Raw genomic sequence first — 22,513 nt, forward strand, 5'->3', positions numbered from 1 at the left:
TCACACCTGACAAATTTGGTGACTTTCGGAGACGGGGCTACATCAGTGGTGGCAACTAATCCAAATACTTTTGAAATGGTCTTAGAGACGTCCATCTCATTGCTAACAAAGCCAAGAGAACACATCACAACACCTCTGTATTTATTCTCCACCACCGGCACGCATGGGACCCCGCTCTGAAGGGACACGTCAGACGCTTGGACCGCGTTTGCACACAGCACCCGCAACTCTCCTTGACGGAGATGGCAATCTTGTCCTCTGGGAAGCCCCCCGGCAGATATTCCTATTCCTCTTCCCTTGCCAGTACCCTCCAAGAGAAACTGGAAGAGGACTTTGGATTTCAGAAAGAATATGAAGCAGCTCCAAAGCATCTCAGGCTTTGCAGGCCCTTAAGTCAACTGTGGAAACTGCACCATGAATTTGGTCTTCAGGTGAAATGCAAACCAAGCTGGCTTTCTCGTCAGTAGGCAAGAGGGAGATGAAAAAGACCTAAACCAGGGGCAGGTTAAACCCATCCTCACAAGCCCAAGGGCTCAATCGCTCGCTCTTGACACAGAGAAGAAAACAGCTTTTAGCAGACCTTGAGAAATTAGCACTGGCGGCCAGCAAGTGTGGATCAGACCCGGTGCAAGGACACGTGTCTCTCCAGTGACCAGAATCGGAGCCCACGTGACAAACAGCTTGCTGCAATTGCTTCACCCAACCAAAGCAGCAAATCTGACTGCAGATCAGAGAGGGGATCTGAGGGATCTGGGATGCCACCAGAAGCAGATCAAGGCCATCCCCGAAGCAGCAAGTTAGGAGCTGTCAGCCATAACAACAGCCTTTTGGGTCAAACAGCTGACTGCTCTTGCACAGCAGCTTATGATATTGCATGATGCTGGTTGTCACTTTCCTGTTGCTTTGTAGAGAAGAAAGGTCCATCCTCACAGAACGTGCTCTACTAGGGCAAAGAGGGTATGGTAGAAAGCAAAAAAGTCATGAGCTTGTTTTAGGATAAAACCAAAAAGTCTCATGAAACAGCAAATTGCTTGACAGTGTTTTGAAAGGTAACTACTCCACATGCGTGTGACTTAGAAAAGAGTAAGAAAGGGCAAAAGGTAAGAAAGAAGAGAAGAGAAGTCAAAAGGAGGGCCAAGAACTTCAGGGAAAGGGCATCTCTTTAGTTTGTTGGGAGAAGAACTCCAATGAGCTTTCTCCTGACTTTCAAAGCAGCAGGCACCCGGCCCTCTCCTCTGCGTTCCTCCTCGCCCTCTCTCCAGCACGCTGCCTCCCATCTGACGACGACGTCTGCACGCAACAGGCAACGGGGGCTTGCCCAGCAGCTTCAAAGCAGGCAGACGGCCCAACAGCCTGCCGTCCCTTCCAGTCAGCCCTCTCCGGCACTGCCCACTCACAGGCCCAGCCCTGCATGGCCACACTGCCCCAGCCCGCAGCAGGACTTCCCCCTCCCGTCCACGCATCCCTCCCTCCGCCCCAGGCAGCGCCCTTCTCCTTCGCCCCACCCAACACACGCTGGCCCCAGCAACTAAAAGACTTGGGTCTGCAGGATGCTTTTTTCCTCCCAAATGCAGGACTATTGTGTGATGAAAAGAACCAGCTCTGCATATTGGTCAAACCAGTAGTTTTATTTCAACAAAGGCTTCTAGATATCCTGTTGTAATTTAGCAGTGGCCCAGCCCCAGAAGACGCGTCTTCCAAGACTCCTCCTTATAAAATGGAGGGCAGCAACACACGAACATCGGGAGAGCCTGAAAAACAAACTTCTACTTCCAAGAAGGAAAGACCCACTCGGTGGCTGTTACCCAGCTGTGCTTACAGACGTCCCTGTGCTGCCTTCGGCCTCCAGGACAGCTCTATTGCACACACACTTGCCAACGGACACAGCTCAGCTGCCTAAGGAACAAATCCGAGCCCAACCGCTAAATATTATTCTCTTTCAAAACACAAGCTTCCTGACACTTTTCTTGCAAAACCGATCTTTATTTTAAACTCTTACAAGTCTACCTGAAACACTAGGCTCTCCTAGGTCACCACCCATGCTAAAGCCCCGTTTGTAATTTTGGTCAGGAAACGGGAAGAGAAAGCATGAGACGGCCTTTACCTTGTACTTTGAAATTCAAGTGGAGAGCACTGCTAACACCTATCCCTACTTTATCCTATGGAACTTAACTCGACTAATTCTTCCCTACCCCTACTTAAACCTACAGAACTTAAGGGGACTTATTCTCCTACTTCAGGGAACGGAAAGAAGGACAGGTGGTCTGGGAGGATGGGGACAAGGGTAGGGAAGCTGGGGACAAGGGTGGGAAAGCCAAGGCCCGGCTCGGCTTGAGTCTGTCTCTTAAGGAGAACAGGAAGGGCTTCTACAGCTGTCTTGCTAAAGACAGCCTAGGGATAAGGTGGGCCCTCTCCAGAAGGAACTGGCAGACGTGGCTATCATGCACAAAGAGAAGGCTGAGGCTCTTGAGGACTTCTGTGCTTCAGTCTTCAACAGCAAGTGCTCCAGCCACGCCGCCCAAGTGGAGAAAGGCAAAGGCAGGGACTGGCAGAAGAAGTGCCTAAGTCCCCTGCAGCAGAGGATCAGGTTCGAGAGCGTGTCGGGAACCTGAATGTGCACAAGGGACCCGCTGAGGTTCATCCACAGGTCCTGAGGGAGCTGGCAGACAAAGTTGCTAGGCCACTCTCCATGGTTTTGGAAAATCGTGGCAGTCAGGTGAAGTCCTCGCTGACCGGGAAAAGGGCAATCCAAACCAACAGACCAGCAGGACTGGCCCCAAAACTGAGCCCTGGGTGACACCACTGGTGACCGGTCATCAGGTGGATGTCGGTGCGGTCACCGCCACCCCCTGGGAGCCGCCATCCCGTCTCGCCAGGCAGGACCAGCAGAATGCCCCGCACAGAGCCCGGAGCGCCTCCCTGAAGAGAGAGGGCCGCTGTGCTGAGACAGGCGTTGATGAGGGCTCGACTTGGCAGCGCTCAGAAGACTGTCTGTCCCATGCCAGCAAGTCGTCCTCGCAGCAAATTGCCCCCCTGACGGCCTTCTGTTCCTGGGAGTTCTTCTTTGCCCTTGGTCTGGGTTGCAAAAGGCCTTCTTCCGTCAAGTCCGTGCCTGTGCCCATGTAAAACTGCTGGTTTGGGTTGGAAGGACCCATGTCCCGGACTGCCCCCAGATCATCGTCCGTGGATGTGCCTTCTTGAGAGTCCCAGGGCTCTGCCCATGGCCCGCACGGGAGGGACACAGAGCTAGTTACTCCCCCAGTACTCCAGCTTTCAGCTGTGTTTTCTTCCTCTTGGCAGGGCTCTAAGAGGCTGGAGATGTCCCAGAGACTCCCATCCTTGGACCAGGCCCTCTCCTTTGTCTGGGCCACTGGCAGGAATGCCCCCACCGCTGCCACTGCCCACTGCTCACTGAGAGCTGCCAGCTGGCTTGGTGAGGGGCTGGCAGGGCAGGGGGAAGTGTGCAGGGCAGCTGCCTGGCCCTCTGCCCCTGCTGCTGTGCTGTGCTGGTCACCATCTGTCTGTTCTGCTGCCTCTTTGCATATGGTGCAGGGGCATTTGGGTCCCTCCTGGCCCCCAGTCTGAGGTTCCAGCAAGATTGGTATGAGGGAGGGCTTGACCCAAATGGTGTAGATCTCGATGTCTTCCCAGTTGTCCTGCGACAGCTCAGTGTCGTTGCTGTCTTCCACCTGGGACAGCGGTTGGTGTGTGTGTTCTTGCCCTTGGGACTCCCTGGAGATGTCCCAGAGCTCTGAGGACCAGACGCCCCCGCGCTGCCCACTGAGAGTTTCCAGCTCACACGGCGAGGGGCTGAGGGCACAGCGGTCCGGGGTTGGGGCCTGTGGCCTGATGTAAGGGCTGCTGCTGCGGCGAACTGGGGCACGGGCTCTCGGTGTGGGTGCTTGAAGGTCCCAAGACTCTGCCAATACCTCACATGGGATGGGCACAGGGAACCCCTTTTCTCTGCTGCTCCAGCTTTGGTCTCCACTGCGTTCCCCATGGGGCAGCTCTTGGGGGCTGTAGACATTCAAGTCTCGCCCCAACTTGGAAAAGGCCCCCTCCTCAGCCTCTGGCGCTGGAAGCACTGCCTTTGCTGCTGCCCACTGCTCGCTGAGGCCATTGGCTTGTAGCTGGATTGGCGAGGGGCTGGGGGAGCAGAAGGGGCTGTGCAGGGCAGCTGCCTGGCTCCCTGGCCCTGCTGCTGTCGCCTGCTCGCCCAAGGCAGGAGAAGCTGCCGTCTTTGCCGCCTCTTGTGCCTCGGCAGCGACAGGTGTGCAGTGCTCCTCTTCCTCAGGAGCTCCGGCGAGGGCAGCAGCTGCTGGCTGGCTGTCCGTGGGACCCGCCAGGGCAGGACAAGAGCTGTGCAGGTCAGTGTCTGCCTCTTCTACCACCTCTCTGCCCACACTGCTGGGGAAACCGGGCCCCTCCTGGCAACCAGTGTGGGGGTCCAGCAAGACCTCTGGGTAAAAGGGCTTGACCCAGATGGTGTGGACTTGGCTGCTCTTCTTCTTCGTCTTCTCCTGAAACAGCTCTTGACCGTTGCTGTCTCCTCCATGGGACAGCGGTTGCTCTGTCCTTTCCTCCCCTTGGGACTGCTCTGATTGGCTGGAGATGTCTGAGAGCTCTTCAGACCAGGCCCCCTCCTTGCTCTCTGCCACTGGCAGCACTGCCCCTGCTGCTGCCCCGGCCCACTGCCCACTGAGAGCTTCCGGATGGCTTGGGAAGGGGCTGGGGGGACAGCAGGGGCTTTGCAGGACAGAGTCCTGCCTCTCTGACCCTGCTGCTGTGGATGTTCCTGCTGTCGCTACCTCCATACCCGGTTCTACCTCCCTCTGTGGCTCCGGCTTCTGGCCACGTCGCCGGATCCCAACCGCAAGCCTGCGCCGGGTGGCGCGTGCCACGCGCTGCAGTGTGTCCAGCACAGCGCGGCCGCAGCCTCTGGGGCTCTGTGGGGCAGCTGCCTGGCTCTCTGCCCCTGCCGCTCTCACCTGCTCAGCCACGGCAGCAGAAGAGGTGTTCTCCTCTTCCTGCGCTGCTGCCTGCGCCTGCCAGTTGTCCACCTGTGGCGAGGAGGAGGAGGAGGAGGAGAAGGCGGTGTGAGATGGAGGCAGCTGCCATGGCACGTCAGGCCTCTCCGTGCCTGCAAGCCCAGCCCTGGCACCAAGGCAGCTCTCCACTACCCCATCCTTCACCTTGTGATTCCTCTGCCAGCTCGACAGCCACTTGCGTGGCTGCAAGTTGGTAAACTTCTTCATCTTCCACATCGTCCACGTCGGCTACTTCCTCTGCCGCTGAGGCCCCCGAGAGAGATGCTGCCTCCTGAGACAGAAGCTCTCCTGGGAGAAAGAGGGCACTCCAGGCCTCTGCCCTCCTTAAATAGCCTCCCGGGCAGGGCGGGGCCCCGCACTGTCACAATGGCCTGTGTGCCCAAGGAGGCCCTGCATCACAAAGGGCCCGGCAATGCTGTCACAATGGGCCATTTCCCAGCACCCCTAGGACAGCAGCGTAGGGGGCACACAACTGGCTGCAGCTGGTTGGAATCAGTTGGAACCGGCTGTGCCCGGCACAAGGCTCCCCCGCTTTCCCATCACAGACGCTCCAACCGGTCCCAGCCAACAGCTCCCGCACGGCCTCGGTGCCCGCGGCCTCCCCAGAGTTCAGCCCTGTCTGCATCCAGCAGCTGGCGGTGCCACCACCCTGGGCAGCCAGCCGTGGCCACGGCATGTCCCAGGGTCAGAGAGACAAGTTACTTCTGGGTAGAATTGCCTTGTTAAGAGTAAGAAAGGGCAAAAGTTAAGAAAGAAGAGAATGTAAGAAAAGCCAAAAGAAGGGCCAAGAACTTCAGGGAAAGGGCATCTCTTTAGTTTGTTGGGAGAAGAACTCCAATGAGCTTTCTCCTGACTTTCAAAGCAGCAGGCGCCCGGCCCTCTCCTCTGCGTTCCTCCTCGCCCTCTCTCCAGCACGCTGCCTCCCATCTGACGACGACGTCTGCACGCAACAGGCAACGGGGGCTTGCCCAGCAGCTTCAAAGCCGGCAGATGGCCCAACAGCCTGCCGTCCCTTCCAGTCAGCCCTCTCCGGCACTGCCCACTCACAGGCCCAGCCCTGCATGGCCACACTGCCCCAGCCCGCAGCAGGACTTCCCCCTCCCGTCCACGCATCCCTCCCTACGCCCCAGGCAGCGCCCTTCTCCTTCGCCCCACCCAACACACGCTGGCCCCGGCAACTAAAAGACTTGGGTCTGCAGGAGGTTTTCCCCCGAAATTAAGGACTAGATCATGATGAAAAGAACAAGTCCTTATGATTGGTCAAACCAAGACTTTTATTTCCACCTGTTAAGAAAACCCTTTGCTTACCAGCAGAGTCCAACACAGATGGGCAGACAGACTCGAATACAATTAAATACAGGAAAACCTGAACTATATACAGCAAGACAGACATCTACATATTATAAAGAGTTTTTTCCTGTATCTATGAGTTCTTGCCAATGCAAAACATTACTGGAACTCAAGTATATTAAGATTTTTTTCTTTTTTCCCCTTAAAAAGAAAGCATGTAATGAATTTCCTATTTTTTTCCATTTACTGAGGCATAATATTCATTTTGAGATGCACAAAATTTGTGGCACTTCACAGGGTACACAAAAGCTAAAAATGTTTTGTCTTGTTATTTTATAGTTTATGATATCTAAATTTCAATTAAATCTATTTATGGAGACACTAACTGTAAAGTGTTATTTACATGGAGGGAGTTGTGCAAAGTCATTTAGGCTATGGCTAGTACACTGTGAAAGATGCATGGTAAAGGAACTCACCCTCATCCCCAGAAGTAATCCCTTAAATCCTCTTTTGATCATTTTTCTCATGGAGCAGTCACCCAAGGAAAACTGGCCATAATTTAGTATTATTTGTTTCTTAAGCTACTTGGAGAAAGCTGTTCCTGTGACCCTTAAGGGTCTTGACTGTTTTAATGTTGGATTTTTTCTTTTCACACAGTTAATGCTTTAAGCATTGACTATCTGCTTTTTGGGACACAAATGCAGCCGTCACTGTCACCACACTACCCTACGACAGCCGTAGTCCTTGCCTGTAGTTTATATCACCAGTGGGAGCACACAGGAACTGAATGTGTGTAACTTTGTAGGAGTCACTGTACTGCCACAATGCAGAAACTGCATATTCCTGCTAACAGTGCTGAACCAAAGCTATTCCAAACCAGGGTGGGGAAGGTACTGCCTTTCTTCAGACATCCTTTACAGAACAGAACTCTGTATTACTATATCCAGAAACATCCAGAAACATCCTCATTAAAAAAAAAAAAGAAAGAAATCAACTTTACTTTGGGTTGCAAACTTCAAGAAAGATCTTGAAACAGCTAATTACAAGAGCTGCTGTAATTAAAGACTTCCTACAGATCCCTAGGACAGGTTAGCAAAGACACATCCTACAGTTGTGCTGCACCAGGGCACAGAATGGTTCTTATAATGGTTTCCATAACCAACTGCCAAAAGGTGTCCAAGGTTAATTCTGGACTTTTTCACAGATATGCCTACTGCAAATGTGGATCATAAAACACTGATTTTAATCATCTTGTCTGCATAAACCTGTTTGTATCAGCTCATCTACATCAGCTTGCACATTTAGTAACAGACTTGAAGGATTTAGAACTGAGTTCTGGGGTGAAAAAAAAGTGACTTGATAACAGTACATAAACTGGTGTATTCCTGCCTTCTGAAATAGAGGAATTCTCTCTCCTAGGACATATACCCGCCTTCTCTTCTTTTTTAAAAATACACATTTAAAGAAAGCTGGGCAACGCTCAGGGCAAAGAGTGATTAAACTTGTCTCTCAAAAAGCTGTCAAGTTAACATTGCTACCAAACACCTTCTAAAGCCTCCGCTTCCTAAATCCATGGCAGTACAGTTCTTTAATTTTCAATCCTATGCACCAGGCTACAACCAGTCAGGTATCAGTTTAACAACCAGAGAGAACAGCAAGGCAAACACACTCAAAGCATTAAACAGGGAACAGCTGACACAGTAAGAAGATCTGTAGGTAGTTTGGTATTCACCTGACAAGAGGACAGCATACAGTTTGCTTCTTATTCATCACTAGGAAGCCTAGAGAAGTCTATATTCTCATTGGTTATTAGGAGAGAGTGTTACAGCACAGCAGTAAACCCAAGAGACCACCTCATCATGTTAGAAAATAAATTCAGTGTTTGGATTCAAATACAGGAATTCTTGGCAGTTAAAACAATCAAAGAAGTATTTTCACATTGTACATGTTGCAACGTTTCTACGTATTTTAGATCTCATGGAGTTCATAAAAACATCTACATGTTCAAGCCTTCTGCTCAAAACACCTGACTGCCGGTCAACAGCAGGTTATTTTATTGCATAACCTTCATTGTCAATTTAAGCCTTGTTTATGAAAACACAAGCCATCACTACAGAACTTACTCTACTTGGGCAAAGACGACATGCAGGAAAGTAAGAGTCGTGAACTTCTTACAGGACAAAAACAAAAGTGTAATTAAATGATAAATTGCTAATCTGTCTTCTGAAAAGGAAACTATTTCATATCTAGATGTGATGGTGGGAATAATTTATAGAGTAAGAAAAAACAAAATATTCAGGCCCCCTCATTTTTTAGCATTAGAAAAAGTAGAAGAAAATTGATTAACTGCTTCCTTCCTGGTCTAGGCTGCTGGTCTAGTTTATAGACAGTCATTGATAAAACATTATAACAAGGAACATAAAAAGAAGCAGCTTGGACCATAAAAAAAAGTTGTCTAGATACATACAAGTCGTTCTCCAAAAAAAAAAACAAAACAATTTTATTTGGATTTGTGCACAACCTGTTGCTCTTTAAATCTTCAAAGCACTGAAAACATGACATTTTCCCCCAAAATCCATTGAGACTGTCCTGAGAAGTAAAAGTACTCATATATAAATGGGATGATATTGTCTGTGAGTGAGTTTCTTCCTGCAGGTTGGGCAAGAGTTGGCATTCCTAAGGGAATCACGGAGGCACTGACTGCAGAAGACATGGCCACATTTTGTTGACACAATCAGTCGTCCACTTTGCACAATCTGGAAGAAAGGAAACCACAAGAGGCACTGGAAGTAAAGAATTCAACTTTGCTGGTCTCCTGCCACCAGGTAAACAGGACTTGGATATCTGGAATTGTCTTTTACTCTTAGAATAATACGGAACTGAAAGATCTTTCAGTGCCATCCTGGCAAAAGTTTCTCCCTCTATCCATGCCACCAAGAAGTGACTTGGAGTGACAAGTTAGTATGAGCTTCAAAACAAGCTCTGTGCTTCAAGTCAGATCTCTGCAACATCCCAAACAGGCCAACTGAGTTGTGCAGCTCCCCCTCTGCCCCATTCTCCCTCCCACAAGACAGAAAGGATGACAGCATGTGGACTCTTACCTCTGAGTAGACATCCATGCAAATGGGACAGCTAACAGTACCAGACGGCCTTGTGGCAGAGAGAACAGAACAAGAAAGAACATGCAGCCATTAATCTCACTGCACGTCGGGCGTTGCCGACACACAAAACGTCCCGTCACCATCTGAGCGCAGACCAGCCATGACACATTTCTTTTGAAGATCCCCATGTATCTTTAGCTCCCTCAGTCTGTGGCATGTAATAAGGAGTCTGGGTCTCCTTGTTCTAAGGGAAAGGTTTTCACTAGGGGGAAGATGCAGTCAGTCACCCTGCTCTAGCACTAGAAGGGACAGCAGTCTCTAGCACTGGGCACCATAGGTACGGCCATCAACAACATCAGTAACAGCTCTGTAACAAAAGCATCTACCTGTGCCTTGGAAACAAGTCATTCTAGAAAGGGAAGAGGCTGCCAGAAATTCAAATATCCCCTGTTCTAATTCAGCAATACACACATTCCAAGAACTCCTCCTTATAAAATGGAGGGCAGCAACACACGAACATCAGGAGATACCAAAAAACAAATTTCCACTTCCAAGAAGGAAAGACCCACTCGGTGGCTGTTACCCAGCTGTGCTTACAGATGTCCCTGTGCTGCCTTCGGCCTCCAGGACAGCTCTATTGCACACACACTTGCCAAAGGGATACAGCTCAGCTGCCTAAGGAACATGTCCTAGCCCAACTGCTAAATATTATTCTCTATTAGAAATGAGTTTCCTGCTGCTTTTCTTTTGAAACCAATCTCTATTTTAAACTTTCAGACCTCTACCTTAAACACTTGGCTTTATGTCACGGCTCATGCTAAATCACAGTTTGTAATTTATTAATCATAGAGGAATAGAAAGCATAGGATAGCTTAAATTCAAGCAGGGAACCCTACTAACATCTACCCCTTGTTTAACCTACAAAATTTAACTCCACTAATTCTCCCATTTTTACTCCTCCAATTCTTTAGGCAGCAGCTATAATAGCACCTCAGTAACAAATCATAATTAATGATAATCTTCTTAGAAGGAAGAGGAGTCCAACACTACAGATGGCTCTGGCAATCTCCAGCACCAGGGAGGACCCTTTTGTCAATGTTAAATGCTGCAGCAGTGAATTCTTTCAGCCTCACCTACACAGAGCAGGAAGGTACAGTCTTTAACAGAGAAGCCTGAGGCTGAAGAAACAAACTAATATTTTTCATATTATCCAATTAGTGGGATTTGTTCTCTGAAATACTGAACAACCAAAATTTAAACATCTATAAATCCACCATCAAAATGCACTATGAGTTAGAATAGTATAGGCCCTTTCAATGGCATATTTATGATCTGACACCCAGAAGTTCCATACTCAAGTTCTCTCTCACACTGCCTTTCAGTAATCCAAAAGGCTCAAAGCACGCCAGCTTCATTAAATCCTGTACTTTCCCCCCTCCAAAGAACCACTTTAAAAAAAGTTTATACAACAATTCTTATGTCCTTTGTGTTCCCTAGTCACAGAAAACCCAAGTTCTCTTAATTAGTCTAACACATTACAGCAGGACTTTACTGTTTCTCTGCACAATGGGGTCTTTACTGACTGAAACAGCAAGATCCCTATCTCACATGCAGACATACCAGGGCTCCATAACATCCATGGGACAGAACAAGAACTGGCCATAAGAGCACAATCTCCACAATGGCCTTGCAAGGATACCTTGAGGAGGATGGCTGCTGCTTGGAGAAAGGCAGCAAGTGGCACAGTGTGCAAAACAAGCAGGGAACACAGAAGTGTTTTTACTGGAATTTGCCAGGCTGCTGCCTGCCAGCCTTGCGCTATCAAACCTCATCGACACCAACAAAAGTATTTCCATATCTAAAATAACTACCAGAGCTTTGTATAAAAAGCAAATGCGATACATTGTGAGCTATGGCCTGTGACTAATCCCCCTTCCTTGCCATATCCCCACACTCATCTTTAAGGCTGTATACAAAGTTGTACATCTGTCTTGGGCTGGCTTTTCATCCTGAAGCGGAAATGGTATCATTTGATCATCATGCAACATGGGATGTTGTACTCATTGAAAGAGGGAACTAAGTGAAGGCTTCAAAGACAAGTCAGGCGATGGCCATACAAGTCAGTGCTGTCTGTATGAAAAGAAGCACAACTCAATGTCTGGTAGGTCATGAGGCATACGTACTTAGTGCTTTCAGTTTCCTCTTCCAGTGGTCCCAGTTCTCGAGACACTTTTTCGGTCACATACACATCATTATCTCTTGTTTCATCTTCATCATCGCTACTCAGTACGCAGCTGTCCGACTGTCGCTGGCTTCTTAGTCTAAGATTTCTCCTTTGTCGTTGATTCTCTGCAATTTAATTTTTTAAGTTAGCTATACTATTGTCTCTCTCTATCTGGAACTATCCTTGAAATGCGAGATTAGAAATAGTCTGTAAGGGTTCCTATTTTAAATGGACCATACTCAGCTGGGTTAAAAGCAACCTTAAACAAACTAGTTTCCTAAATATTAAGGCTGAACACGTCCAAATATTGTGAATACTTTGGTACATACTGACAGAAAACATTTGCACTCCTCCCCCTACAAACAGCTAAAATGCGACCTTAAAGATTCTCAGTGTCCTATGTTTCATGTAATTACACCACCTGTGAATCAATTTCCCCTGTAAAAAGAAGATACCCCTCCCAGTCCCTGCTGACAGAAACTGCTACGATCCCATGGTGAGGAACTGCAACAGTTGCTGTGTGATAGGGAAGGGAGAAGACTGAAGTCAATTATCTCTGCAACTCCAGTGTCCATGTAAAAATAATCAAGCATTAATCAATTAAAATGACATAAAGAGTCACAAAATTAAAGTCCCTTCCTGCCTAAGTGTTCAGCTACAACTTTTAATGTCGGTACTTTTCACTTGCTCTTGCTTCATTTAGATCACAGAACAGATTATATTCTAGGTAAGCAGCTGACAACATACTAATGCATGTCCAATAATATAATCAGAACAAGGCTGACAGATATAAAGGATTAACTTCTTTAGACCTGTAACTATTTTAATATCTAAAGTAATAAAAAAAACAACTTGTTAATTAACACTTGTTAATACTACTCTCTACAAAATTTGAAGCATGTTAGAGTAGATAATGAAACTGAATACTATGACCACAAATCACTTTCTCCTTAAGCTTCTTCACTGCAATACAGGTTAAACAAATCTTTTGACATTTTCTTTTTTATTCAAAGCTGATATTCCAGTGCTAATTAAAATTATGGTCAACTTGGGGCTTAAAGAAATTCTATTTTTGGAAAGTAAGAAGCAATTAAAACAGCTTTGATGTATTTTATTTCAGGTACTTTCTACAAGCTCTGATAGTGACTATGAAACACAGACTGGATTCATTCTCTTAAGACACCAGCTAGATGCTTTATCAATATCCTTTGCCTTTTCCTAAATGCATTTTCGATTCATGCTGCTCAAGCTCATTGGAAAAGGCAAACAAAAATAATAGGGTCCATTTAAGACAATTCCATTACCAATTTTAAAACGTTCACTCACCTTCAACAATCTTGCATCAATACATATGGGAAAGAAGAGAAAACAAAATACAATTAGACTTTGTTGTGCACCCCTGGTATTACATACAAACACCAGTTAAGCAAAGCAGTTACAACAAAACAAGCTAAGAATGGTAGGCTATTGCTCTTGTTTTGACTAAGAATGTTAAAAGTATTATATTAACTGCTGCTCTAAACAACCAAGTGGATGCTGATGGTTCTGCTCCCACTGCTCCAATGGGGTAGAAATAAAGGCAGCTTATGAACCACCTGAACCCCCTCCTCCCTGCTCCCCCATTTCAGTTCCATGATTTATGGTTTCAGGCTGGAGGTGATTCTTTCCCTCTTTCTCCCCAAACAGGCCGATTCAGCAGTGATGTCCATAAATGCTTCATATGAGAGCAGCTGCTGAAGGGAAAAAAAATAATCCCCAACCCACTGTTGTCTTTGGTGGAACTGGAGCAGGGGCAGTGCAATTGTGAAGTTTGAGGCCTTTCCTTTGCAAAGGCTAAGGAACAACCCCATCAAGAAGTACCCCCATGCTATTCCTGCTGCTTGTTTCTGATTTGCGTAGCAGCAGTGGCATCCCAAATCTGAGAGGATAAACCACAATACTGGCTGGAGCAAAGCTTTCAAAACACCAGTAAAGGGAAAAAAAAGTAGATTTTTTTAAGACTTGTTGGAGTAATGAGATCAACTGGTTTGCACCCAGTCAGCTAAAGTTGTGCTTGGCATCTCTGACAGGAGTACCTCAAACCAATGCTGCAGCTAAACACTTCATATAAGAATAAGTCAAAGACTTACTCTTCTCTCCCTTGGTTTTTTCTTTAAATCACTAGGGATATTTGAAAAAATTCTTCACCAAAAGGGTTGGCAAGCACTGGAAGAGGCTGCCTAGGACAGTGCTTGAGTCCCCATCCGTGGAAGTATTTTAAAGACATGTAAATGTCATGCTTAGGGACATGGTTTAGTTGTGGACTTGATGGTGCTGGGTGAATGGTTGGACTCAATCATCTTAAGAGGTTTTCTTCAACCTGAACAATTCTACGATTCTATCTTTGATATATCTAGAAAAGCTTCAACTATCTCTTTATGTTACACTACTCGTGACTGATATATATTCATGTCGGGTTCTGGAGCAAAAAGTTATTTTATATTATCCTATCACTACCTGCAAGTGCACCTCCAGAGCAGCTTCTGTGTTATCTGTAACACAGGGCTTCCATGCACTGACAAGTCAGTTTTGAACTTAAAGTCAGATTCTATGAGGGAGCACAACAGAAAACTCATTTGACGACAAGATTTAGACAAGTGTGCTGTTCACTACTTACCACAACGGAGTCATTGTGAGTTAGATCAACAACCACGGGATCTGAAGATTCACATGTGAGATCTACTACTTCTTCACCAGCTGAAAAACAGAATGTTAGAATCAAGATCAGAGATTGTAGAGGAGTAAAATTGCCTGCCACTGCACAACAGGCCAAGGTTCAACCATGTTCTGTCCATTTTATCTATAAGAATGTGTCCAACATTTCACTCAAGTTTTGCCCTCAGCAGTCCACACAGAGCATTACCTGCCCTGTCTTCTGCAAGCTGCAATGCAAGGGGAACAGCAGCTGAGCTCCTCACACAGTTCTGTTGGATAATACAGCTTGTGGGAGGCACACAGCAACAGACAATTCATCTGACACAGCAGAATGTTCATCACACAGAAAAAAAATAATAACTTTAAAGTACCGTGCTGCACATGTTCCCTTCAAATGGGACACAACTAATGACAGAGCTTTTCTTATCTTTTTCAAACCTAGGAGTTCCCAAACTTAGTTTGCCACTCTCTGTAGTGGCAGCTGCAGTGACTCCCAGCTCGCCAGAGTAGACTTCCAGATGTTTGAGCAGCTTTTGAGGACCTTTCCTATGCAACTCATCCATCACTAGTGGTAAATGTATCGTAGCTCAGTACTAAATCAAACCAGTTGTCAGTAGGCTTGTTATTTCAAGATGCCATACTAGGGGCTTCCATACTAGGTTTCCCTTCCTGTACAGTAAAGGGCCTAGGAACTAACATTTTCCAGGCTAAAACACACTTTCAGTAGAACACCAAGCCTCCAGAAGCAGTTTCTGTTCTTACCAAGGTCAAAAGAAAGCTTACCGCTTTCTTCAAGCTCAATTGGCTCTGCTTCTGACGCCATTTCTGCAGTGGAAGCCGTGAGCCTGTTTCTTTTTCGAGCTTGCCTAGAATTAACTGCTCCTCCACGGCGCTTTCGTTGAGTCTAAGAGAGAACAAAGACTTAGCATTTTCTGTGTGAGCAATATTAATGTGGCCCTCGATTTTGCAACACCAACGAACGCACACAAGGATACAGACAACAGTCCTGGAATGATTGGGGCGTTCATTGAATGGTGGTATGAGTTATTCCTACCTGAATGCATGGCATCGATGAAAAGACATCACCCCAGATCTCTTACCAGTTGCCTCACCAAGAAAAAGCCTATCATGATGGTTTGGAAATGAGAAGACTAGTTCACAATTTATCAGGTTTTTGCTCACATTGTAAGCATTTCTGAACTATTGCTAAAACCTAGAGGGATTCAAAATCTTCATTACCACTGAACATAAAGTTACATGAAGATTTAATATACTTATGTTCCTGTGTATTAGCTACAAACTCTTAAAATAATTTTCAGAAGTACCATGGAAAACACATTTCAAGAATCAGGATTGCATTGAGTAGTGAAATACTTACTGTGCTCATAGTGTTTCTTGATCTAAAACCACCAATCAAGAGGTACACACAACAAAAAAGTAATGGCAAGGAAGCTAAAACTATAAGTTCCTTGGATTCCTTTAAGTAGGTCACTGACAAAAAGTCCAGATTTTTCAGGGTCAGAGAACGATGTTCTTCCAAACCTATCAAAGAGAAGAGAGATTACCTATCTGCAATGCTTGTTCTCTTCAACACTCCTACTCCAAGACTCCCATTTCCGAGTCACCAGCTTCTGCCCAAAGTCAGAGGGGAGGGAAGTCCCAGAGTTCAGTATTTGAGCCTCAGACACCTGCAGCTGAGCCTGAAGCCTCAGTCATTGCTACCCATTAACTAAACACCAGAATAAGTGAATTTGACAGCAAACTAGAAGAATACTAAGGAATCCCAATGACATCGAACTGAAAAGCAACTGATTGACTCTCGAGCCAATGTCCGTGGGCAGCAATCACTGGGAATTGTGTCAGAAGCAGCCATCTTCAGAGAACCAAAAACTCCAGATGAGCAGTTCTCTTCTCCAACCCACCTTCAGATTCCAGCAGCTGGGAGCCAAAGAGCTTGAGAGGAATCTAAAGCAAGTGGAGCAGAGAAATTTCAGTTTCAAAATCCTTGCTGATGTGCAGGAGAACACGCGCTCCCCGTAGCTGCTCTGGTGCCTGCAGGTGTGTGTGCCCAGCTCCCTGCCAAGGGGGAGAGGTGAAAAGCATAAAGGCAGCTCTGAGTAACTGCCCGGGTACTGAAGGGTCCATCTCAGAGCTCGGCTGTGGTACAGTTACCACAGATCCAACACACAATGAGGAGCTGTGGGAGGGCGTGAGGGGAGACAGTGGAGGGGCTAGGAAAAAACCAATTATGTTAAACAAGAATTGCTGAATTGTCTTCCTGAGCTGACTTTGATTTTCACTGCAAAGACCAGCACACATGCTGTTAGCCTACTCACAGATGAGGAAACACTGGGACCATGCAGTGGGATATGGGATGGAACAGCACCAGTAGTCAATCCTAACCTTGAATTAAAGGAAATCTGACTGATCTTTTTCATCTTCAACTTACTCTCTCTATTTCATAAATCACTTTCTTAAGAGACCCGTTAACACTGAACTGTAATATTTTAAAACAAAACTTGAGAAAATGCTTGAGAAAAATGCTTACACTAAATTTGTTACTTATTACTAAGCCCAGAGATACATTTATGTATAGTTTTAAGCAACACATCACTCAGCAATTTTCTCACATTTTTTCATTTTAAAACTGGCACAAAAGCCACAATTAAAGTCAACATGTCTTCCCCCTCTCCCCCCAGCTGAATCATTTACTACATGCCAGACTTAATGCTCAGTGAGTCCACAGGCAGATTCTGGTCACAGTAGATCTCATTTTCAGAACTGTTATGTGTAACATCCCCTCCTACTACGAAGCTATTCAGTAACCAGTTCCTTTTAGGAATCTAAACTGACATGTACAGTTTTTCTGTCTCACCTGAAGACTAAGGCTCAGAGAAAGCTGGGAACTGACTTTGTCTCTTGCTCCCCCAATGCAGGACTCACCTACACATTCCTTTCCACAACATTCTGTGTCCAGGTAGTGTGAGCTCTCTCTGAACACTTCACACTGTTCTTAAGGTCTAGATTTCATTTCACTTGTCAAGAAAGAAAGCTTTTCTGCCAACCTTACCAACATCCTTGGGAAGAGCCTATTTGACTCACTTTACTGAGTTTCTGGGATAGAGGACAAGAACTTTTAAAACAAGACCATGCCTAATGATGCACCCATACAAAAAAACCCAAACCCAAAAGAACAGCAGGACTGTTCTGTGAGCACATTTTCTTTGTGCTATAGGAGTTCCTAGTTCCACACAATTATTATTCATGGGTTTGGAGGTTTTAGGAGACAAAGGGAAGAAGGAGGTGAAGGAGGAGGACACAGCACGGGGGATGAGGGATGGGGGCAAGGGAGAGAATCATCCCTAAGCCTGGCACATGTGCTGTTTCAAACTAATTTCTGAAAAACAAGCTACCATCTTCATCAACCAGGTACAAATCAAATGAGAAATAACTTGGGCAAAGTAGTTTTCTGCACACAGCAAAAGAAACAATAGACAGCAACACATGAGGTACATTAGGAAGTTAGGACATTAGATTCTTTTAAAAGTTTTATTTCATCAAGAAAGTCAAGGATGTTTTCCTTGATTCTCCTCAGGTATGGAATTGGAAAAAATATTTGGGATCTTAAAAAGCTGGGAAATGTTAGTTGGTACACACACCTGAGGATTACAAAGAAATTAACTTTATATAAGCTTATTTTTAATTACAGGTTCTTAGAACTATTTTAAAACAGAACCTTTTGGAGCAACCTGATACACTGACAAAACTGCACTGATAAAAAAGAAGCTCATTGTATTCACCAGACAGCACAAGTCTGGATATAAAACACCCAGAAGGTTTTCCAAGACCTGGTGCTGTTAGGATTTAACACTAAATACAACCCAGTGCAATGGTTTGTTGACAAAGTATCTTTAGAAAGGGTTAAAAACATGGGAGGAACACCTGGGATGACTCCAAACAAAAAACGTTGCACAGATTCTCTTTGGCCACAAGTGGCTTAAATTCCAAAGAAGAGCTAAAACAGAAGAAAAAATGAAGCCAACCAACAAACAAACTTATATTTTCAAAGTTATGGTGAAAAGAAAACCAAAGTAATACACAATAGAAGACCTGTTGTGCTAAGACCACCCTACTCACTTTAAATATCCACTTACTTCTTTAACAAGATATCAAGGAACAGATTATTTACAGGATTACTATGAAATGTCTCAGAGGATCTAGTATCAGACCTCAGTGGCAACAGCAGACAGAACCACTTTTTGACTTAAATGACAGAGAGCATGATTGCTATTTAGATGGTTTAATTTTCAGAATCTTCCAACAGTAGGCTTTCTTTGTAATTAATGCAGAGAGTACATATGAGGCACAAAAGTTCTACCTGCAATGGCTCAAATCTTAACTTCTTCAGAAGCTGCTTTGAAGAAGAAAGTTGAGAATTATACCCATAGGGAAGCTCATCACTGTAAACCACCTCAAAATAAAGCACCATAGGCAGGCTCATCAGTATCAACACGACCCATCTCAGGAGAGTCATGTTTACAAAGCAAATCAGACTACAGGAATTTATTAAGACTGCAGAAGTAGCCTCATGATCCAGCAACATTTCTGTTTTGCAAGAACAAACCTCTTCTGTGGAACTACAGATTTCCACATGTTCTTGGCTTACTTGGGAAACTTCACTGAACATTAACTACCTGAACTGTAAGAATGCATACTGAAAATAAAGCAAAGTTTGCCTCCTTAAATACACCACAGACCGAGTCTAGCAACGCACAGGAAATACACCACGGGTCAAGTCTAGTAATGCACAGGAACAGAGGTAAACACATTGCACATTAAGAGATACACTCATCAGTAAGAACTCCTCACAATTTTCAAAACATCAGGACCACTCAATTTAATAACACAATCTGCTACACAGGGCAGGAGAGGACGAGTTAAATGATAAGGCCCATACACTCCTCTTCCAGCAGCCACCACGGAACCACCCAGCACCAAGACTCCCAAGAGTGGCTGATACAAAGAGTTATGCATCAACCTCCTTCCTCTCAACCCCTACACATCCAGTGACTCACAGCTTCAGCTGGACTTTTTTTTTTTCTTTTGTATGTGAAAACTTAGTAGATCAACTTAGGAAGCCAATAAATACTTTTAACTTTTACATACTTTTTATTGCACCACTGCAGGATGATAACAGTACCAGAAAAAGCCACTCCCCTTCCCCTTACAGGCAGAGCTCTGCACATGCAGTTATTGTTCCTATCATTTAGCTCTCCCAAGGGCTTAAGCAGTGTTGACCTCACAACAAACAGCATTTTAAAGACTATATCCACCAACTTTTCTCTGTACAGGTAGATACTTGAGAAAAATAAAGGTCAAGCCATTTAAAATAAGAATATTTACACCAGGAGTGGTAACTACCCCTATTCCTCATTTAAGTCTCCTGTTACATTTTTTCCTCCACAAGAAAATTAACACTTTCTATGAGTTCAAGTTGACCTAATTAAACATGTTTGAACTACCATCCAAAAATAATTGATTTTCTAGACAACATAAACTGAAAACTTTTTTGCACCACTCTGAAAACAAAGTCTTGGTCTCCCATGTCCTTAGCATGAATTGAGGCAAATTGTCTTAAGCAAGAAACAGACATTCTCCCTATGTCTGACTAACACAAACAAGACTTTAGTTCATAATCACCCTAAACACAACAAATACACTGAAGTACCTACTTGAAGGAAGCAATTATGTCAATCCAAACGTTGGAAATGTGCAAGGCACAGCCGACAAAACCAGTATACACTAAATATGTCAAAAGGTGTTATCCCATGCCTTTAAGACTTTGCTTCTTATTTCTACCCAAAATGTCTCTTTGTACTACTAACAACAGAAAACACAGTATCAAAGATGCAGCTGCATAACAGGATTTCCGTGGCCAGAAGATGCACATGCCAATCACAAAGCGCTAGTCTTAATTTTGATGTTTTTTATCACAGAGAACACTAATCTGATATTTTACTCTTACAAAGCTTCATATTCCTGTACTTCCAGTACCTGTAAAGATTCTCCCCTTTTCTCAGATGCCCTACAGCAACTTCAGTTGGAAGCAGAAGTTGAATCTATTATGTGTTACCCAAATTAGGTCAAACACTCCCACACTACAAAAGCTTGGTGAGAGGCTCTATAAACAGAGTAACAGGAGAGATAACCAGCCAACCAGAGAGACACCAGTCTGCCTGCTCCAAGCAGTCAGTTACATCTACAGACAAGTATGGCATGTTCACGATCAGCCTAAGAAAGACAAAACATTAAAACACCCACAGAACAGAACACAGCAAACCTTTCCATCAGTCAGATGTCCTATTTCAGAAACAGCAACGAAAGATGGACAATGGCCAGAAGAAAAGCTCCTCATTGCTCTTACCTGCACAAGTTTTTCTGAGAGGACACAGCTTACTTTCAACAGTTCCAAAAATCAGATACAAAGAAAGGAAAACAAAACCAGTTGAGTCTTTCCACATTCTGTAATCGAAGTGCAGAGGGGGAGCGCTGAGGCAGAAGAGAAACATTCCCCTCCCCTCCTCCTGTCATACCATACCGGGGGGGAGAGCGGCAACTTCACTCAGCTACATCCACTGAGCCCCTGCGGTTCCTCCGCGGGAGAGGAGACCGACCTTCCCAGGAACACAGGGCAGAGCCGGCGGGAGCCCCGCCGTGCCCGCACCTCGGCCCTGCCGGGCAGGGCAGGGCAGGGCAGGGCAGGGCAGGGCAGGGCAGGAGCGGTGGGGCCGCCCCGCGCCCCCCGGGCAGCGCCGCTCACGGCCCCGGAGCCCCCCGAGCCCGGGGGGGAGTGGACCTGCCATGCGGCTCCCGGGCAGGGCCGCGCCCGGGGCAGGGGCTCGGGTACCGTCCCCAGGCTGGAGCGGCGCCGGCCCAGCCCCGCGCACCGGCAGGAGCGGCCGCATCGCCCCCGCTCCCCCCGCTGCGGCCAGGAACGCCTGCTTCCCCTTCCTCTTCCTCTTTCCCTTCCTCTTTCCCTTTCCCCTCTCCCTTTTCCCTCTTCCTTTCCGCTTCCGTTCCCCCGCTCACCTGCCGCCCGGACTCTCTGGCGGGTGGGACGGGCCCGATACCACCACCCTGCCCCGGCCGAGCCCCCGGCCCGCCGCGCTCACCTCAGCGCCGGCCGGCAGCGCGCACGGCAGCGCCCGCCCCCTCCCGCCCGCCATTGGCGGAACTGCGGCCCCGCACCCTGCCGAGTGGTCGGCGCGCACGTCAATCAGGGAGGGTTGACCGGCGGCCCCGCCTCTCCTCCGGCCGCAGGGCGTGCTGGGAGCTGTAGTTCCGCACGGGCGTGCGGCCTGTGCGGGGCTGTCGGGGCCCGCTGTCCCTTGTCGCTGTCCCTCGAAAGCTCTCCTTAGTCCCCGTGTTAGTTCGGCCCTGACCGCGCTTTTGCTGTGTTCTGTGGTGCTGCTGTACCTGGAGGTAGGGTGTGTGTGATCTCTGGGGTGCCCCTCATCCCCCTTCCCGTCCCCCCCCCCCCCCCCCCCCGCCAGTCTTCTGTAAACATTTCACAGTCACAGAATCAATGAGGTTGGAAAAGACCTCTGAGATCATCGAGTCCAGCCTGTGACCGAGCACCACCTTGTCAATGAGACCATGGCACTGAGTGCCTCGTCCAGTCTGTCCTTAAACACCTCCAGGCATAGTGCCTCCACCACCCTAGGCAGCCCATTCCAATGTCTAATCACCCCTTCTGTGAAGAAATTATTTTTGCCAGAGTGTTTCCAACACACTGAGCAAAATTTATCAGAGCCATCAACGTGGGAGATCGTTACCTGTTGCCCATGGCATAATTACTCCAGATCCAGTGTGTAACTCATTATAAACAATGGCAGAGGTGTTTCAACTCACCTCACCTCACCATCAAAAAGGGGTTTTCCCAGCTGATTTACCTTAATGCAAGGACCCTCTGTCCCTCCCTGGTTTCTTACTGCCCTGTGCCCAGCAATCGGGCTGTTTGTAGCTTTCCCTGGTGACTTCTCTTCTTCCCTGGGCGAAAAGTGCTGGAGGTCTGTACTGGGTATTTTTTTTGCTTGCCATTCCAACATAACTGTCTTTGGTTTCATTTAAACAAGAAAACGACTGTCTCTCTGAGA

The 22,513-nt window shown here is 46.6% G+C and overlaps 2 protein-coding genes across 2 annotated transcripts; both read right to left on the reverse strand.

Annotated features, from left to right (window-relative positions):
* Positions 1–1,986: 1,986 nt before the first annotated feature.
* LOC113991862 lies at positions 1,987–5,331 on the reverse strand. Its single transcript, XM_039382996.1, has 2 exons — positions 5,193–5,331; positions 1,987–5,060 (listed from the first exon to the last, which is right to left on the reverse strand). Exons 1-2 carry the CDS (start codon positions 5,262–5,264, stop codon positions 2,817–2,819), a joined length of 2,316 nt encoding a protein of 771 aa, XP_039238930.1. The 5' UTR covers positions 5,265–5,331; the 3' UTR covers positions 1,987–2,816.
* Positions 5,332–6,298: 967 nt separating this feature from the next.
* RNF4 (ring finger protein 4) lies at positions 6,299–21,126 on the reverse strand. The gene is made up of 8 exons (XM_027712764.2): positions 20,782–21,126; positions 15,736–15,899; positions 15,141–15,261; positions 14,320–14,399; positions 12,990–12,999; positions 11,623–11,788; positions 9,440–9,488; positions 6,299–9,094 (listed from the first exon to the last, which is right to left on the reverse strand). Exons 1-8 carry the CDS (start codon positions 20,924–20,926, stop codon positions 8,945–8,947), a joined length of 885 nt encoding a protein of 294 aa, XP_027568565.2. The 5' UTR covers positions 20,927–21,126; the 3' UTR covers positions 6,299–8,944.
* Between the last annotated feature and the right edge of the window lie 1,387 nt (positions 21,127–22,513).

The sequence above is a fragment of the Pipra filicauda genome, unplaced genomic scaffold (genome assembly GCF_003945595.2).
Source record: "Pipra filicauda isolate LSUMZ 115617 unplaced genomic scaffold, ASM394559v2 scaffold293_size922472_pilon, whole genome shotgun sequence".
In the NCBI taxonomy this organism is placed as follows: domain Eukaryota; kingdom Metazoa; phylum Chordata; class Aves; order Passeriformes; family Pipridae; genus Pipra; species Pipra filicauda.

What these genes read in the sequence shown, in the direction of transcription:
- LOC113991862 (XM_039382996.1), bottom strand. Translation starts at nt 5,264, where the DNA reads ATGTGGAAGATGAAGAAGTTTACCAACTTGCAGCCACGCAAGTGGCTG. An exon ending in GCTGGCAGAGGAATCACAAG is followed by an intron (nt 5,061 to 5,192) that starts GTGAAGGATGGG and finishes TCCTCGCCACAG; the next exon opens with GTGGACAACTGGCAGGCGCA.
- RNF4 (XM_027712764.2), bottom strand. Translation starts at nt 20,926, where the DNA reads ATGTTTCTCTTCTGCCTCAGCGCTCCCCCTCTGCACTTCGATTACAGA. An exon ending in TCTCAGAAAAACTTGTGCAG is followed by an intron (nt 15,900 to 20,781) that starts GTAAGAGCAATG and finishes TCTCTTTGATAG; the next exon opens with GTTTGGAAGAACATCGTTCT. An exon ending in GCATGGATGTCTACTCAGAG is followed by an intron (nt 9,095 to 9,439) that starts GTAAGAGTCCAC and finishes CCTTTCTTCCAG; the next exon opens with ATTGTGCAAAGTGGACGACT.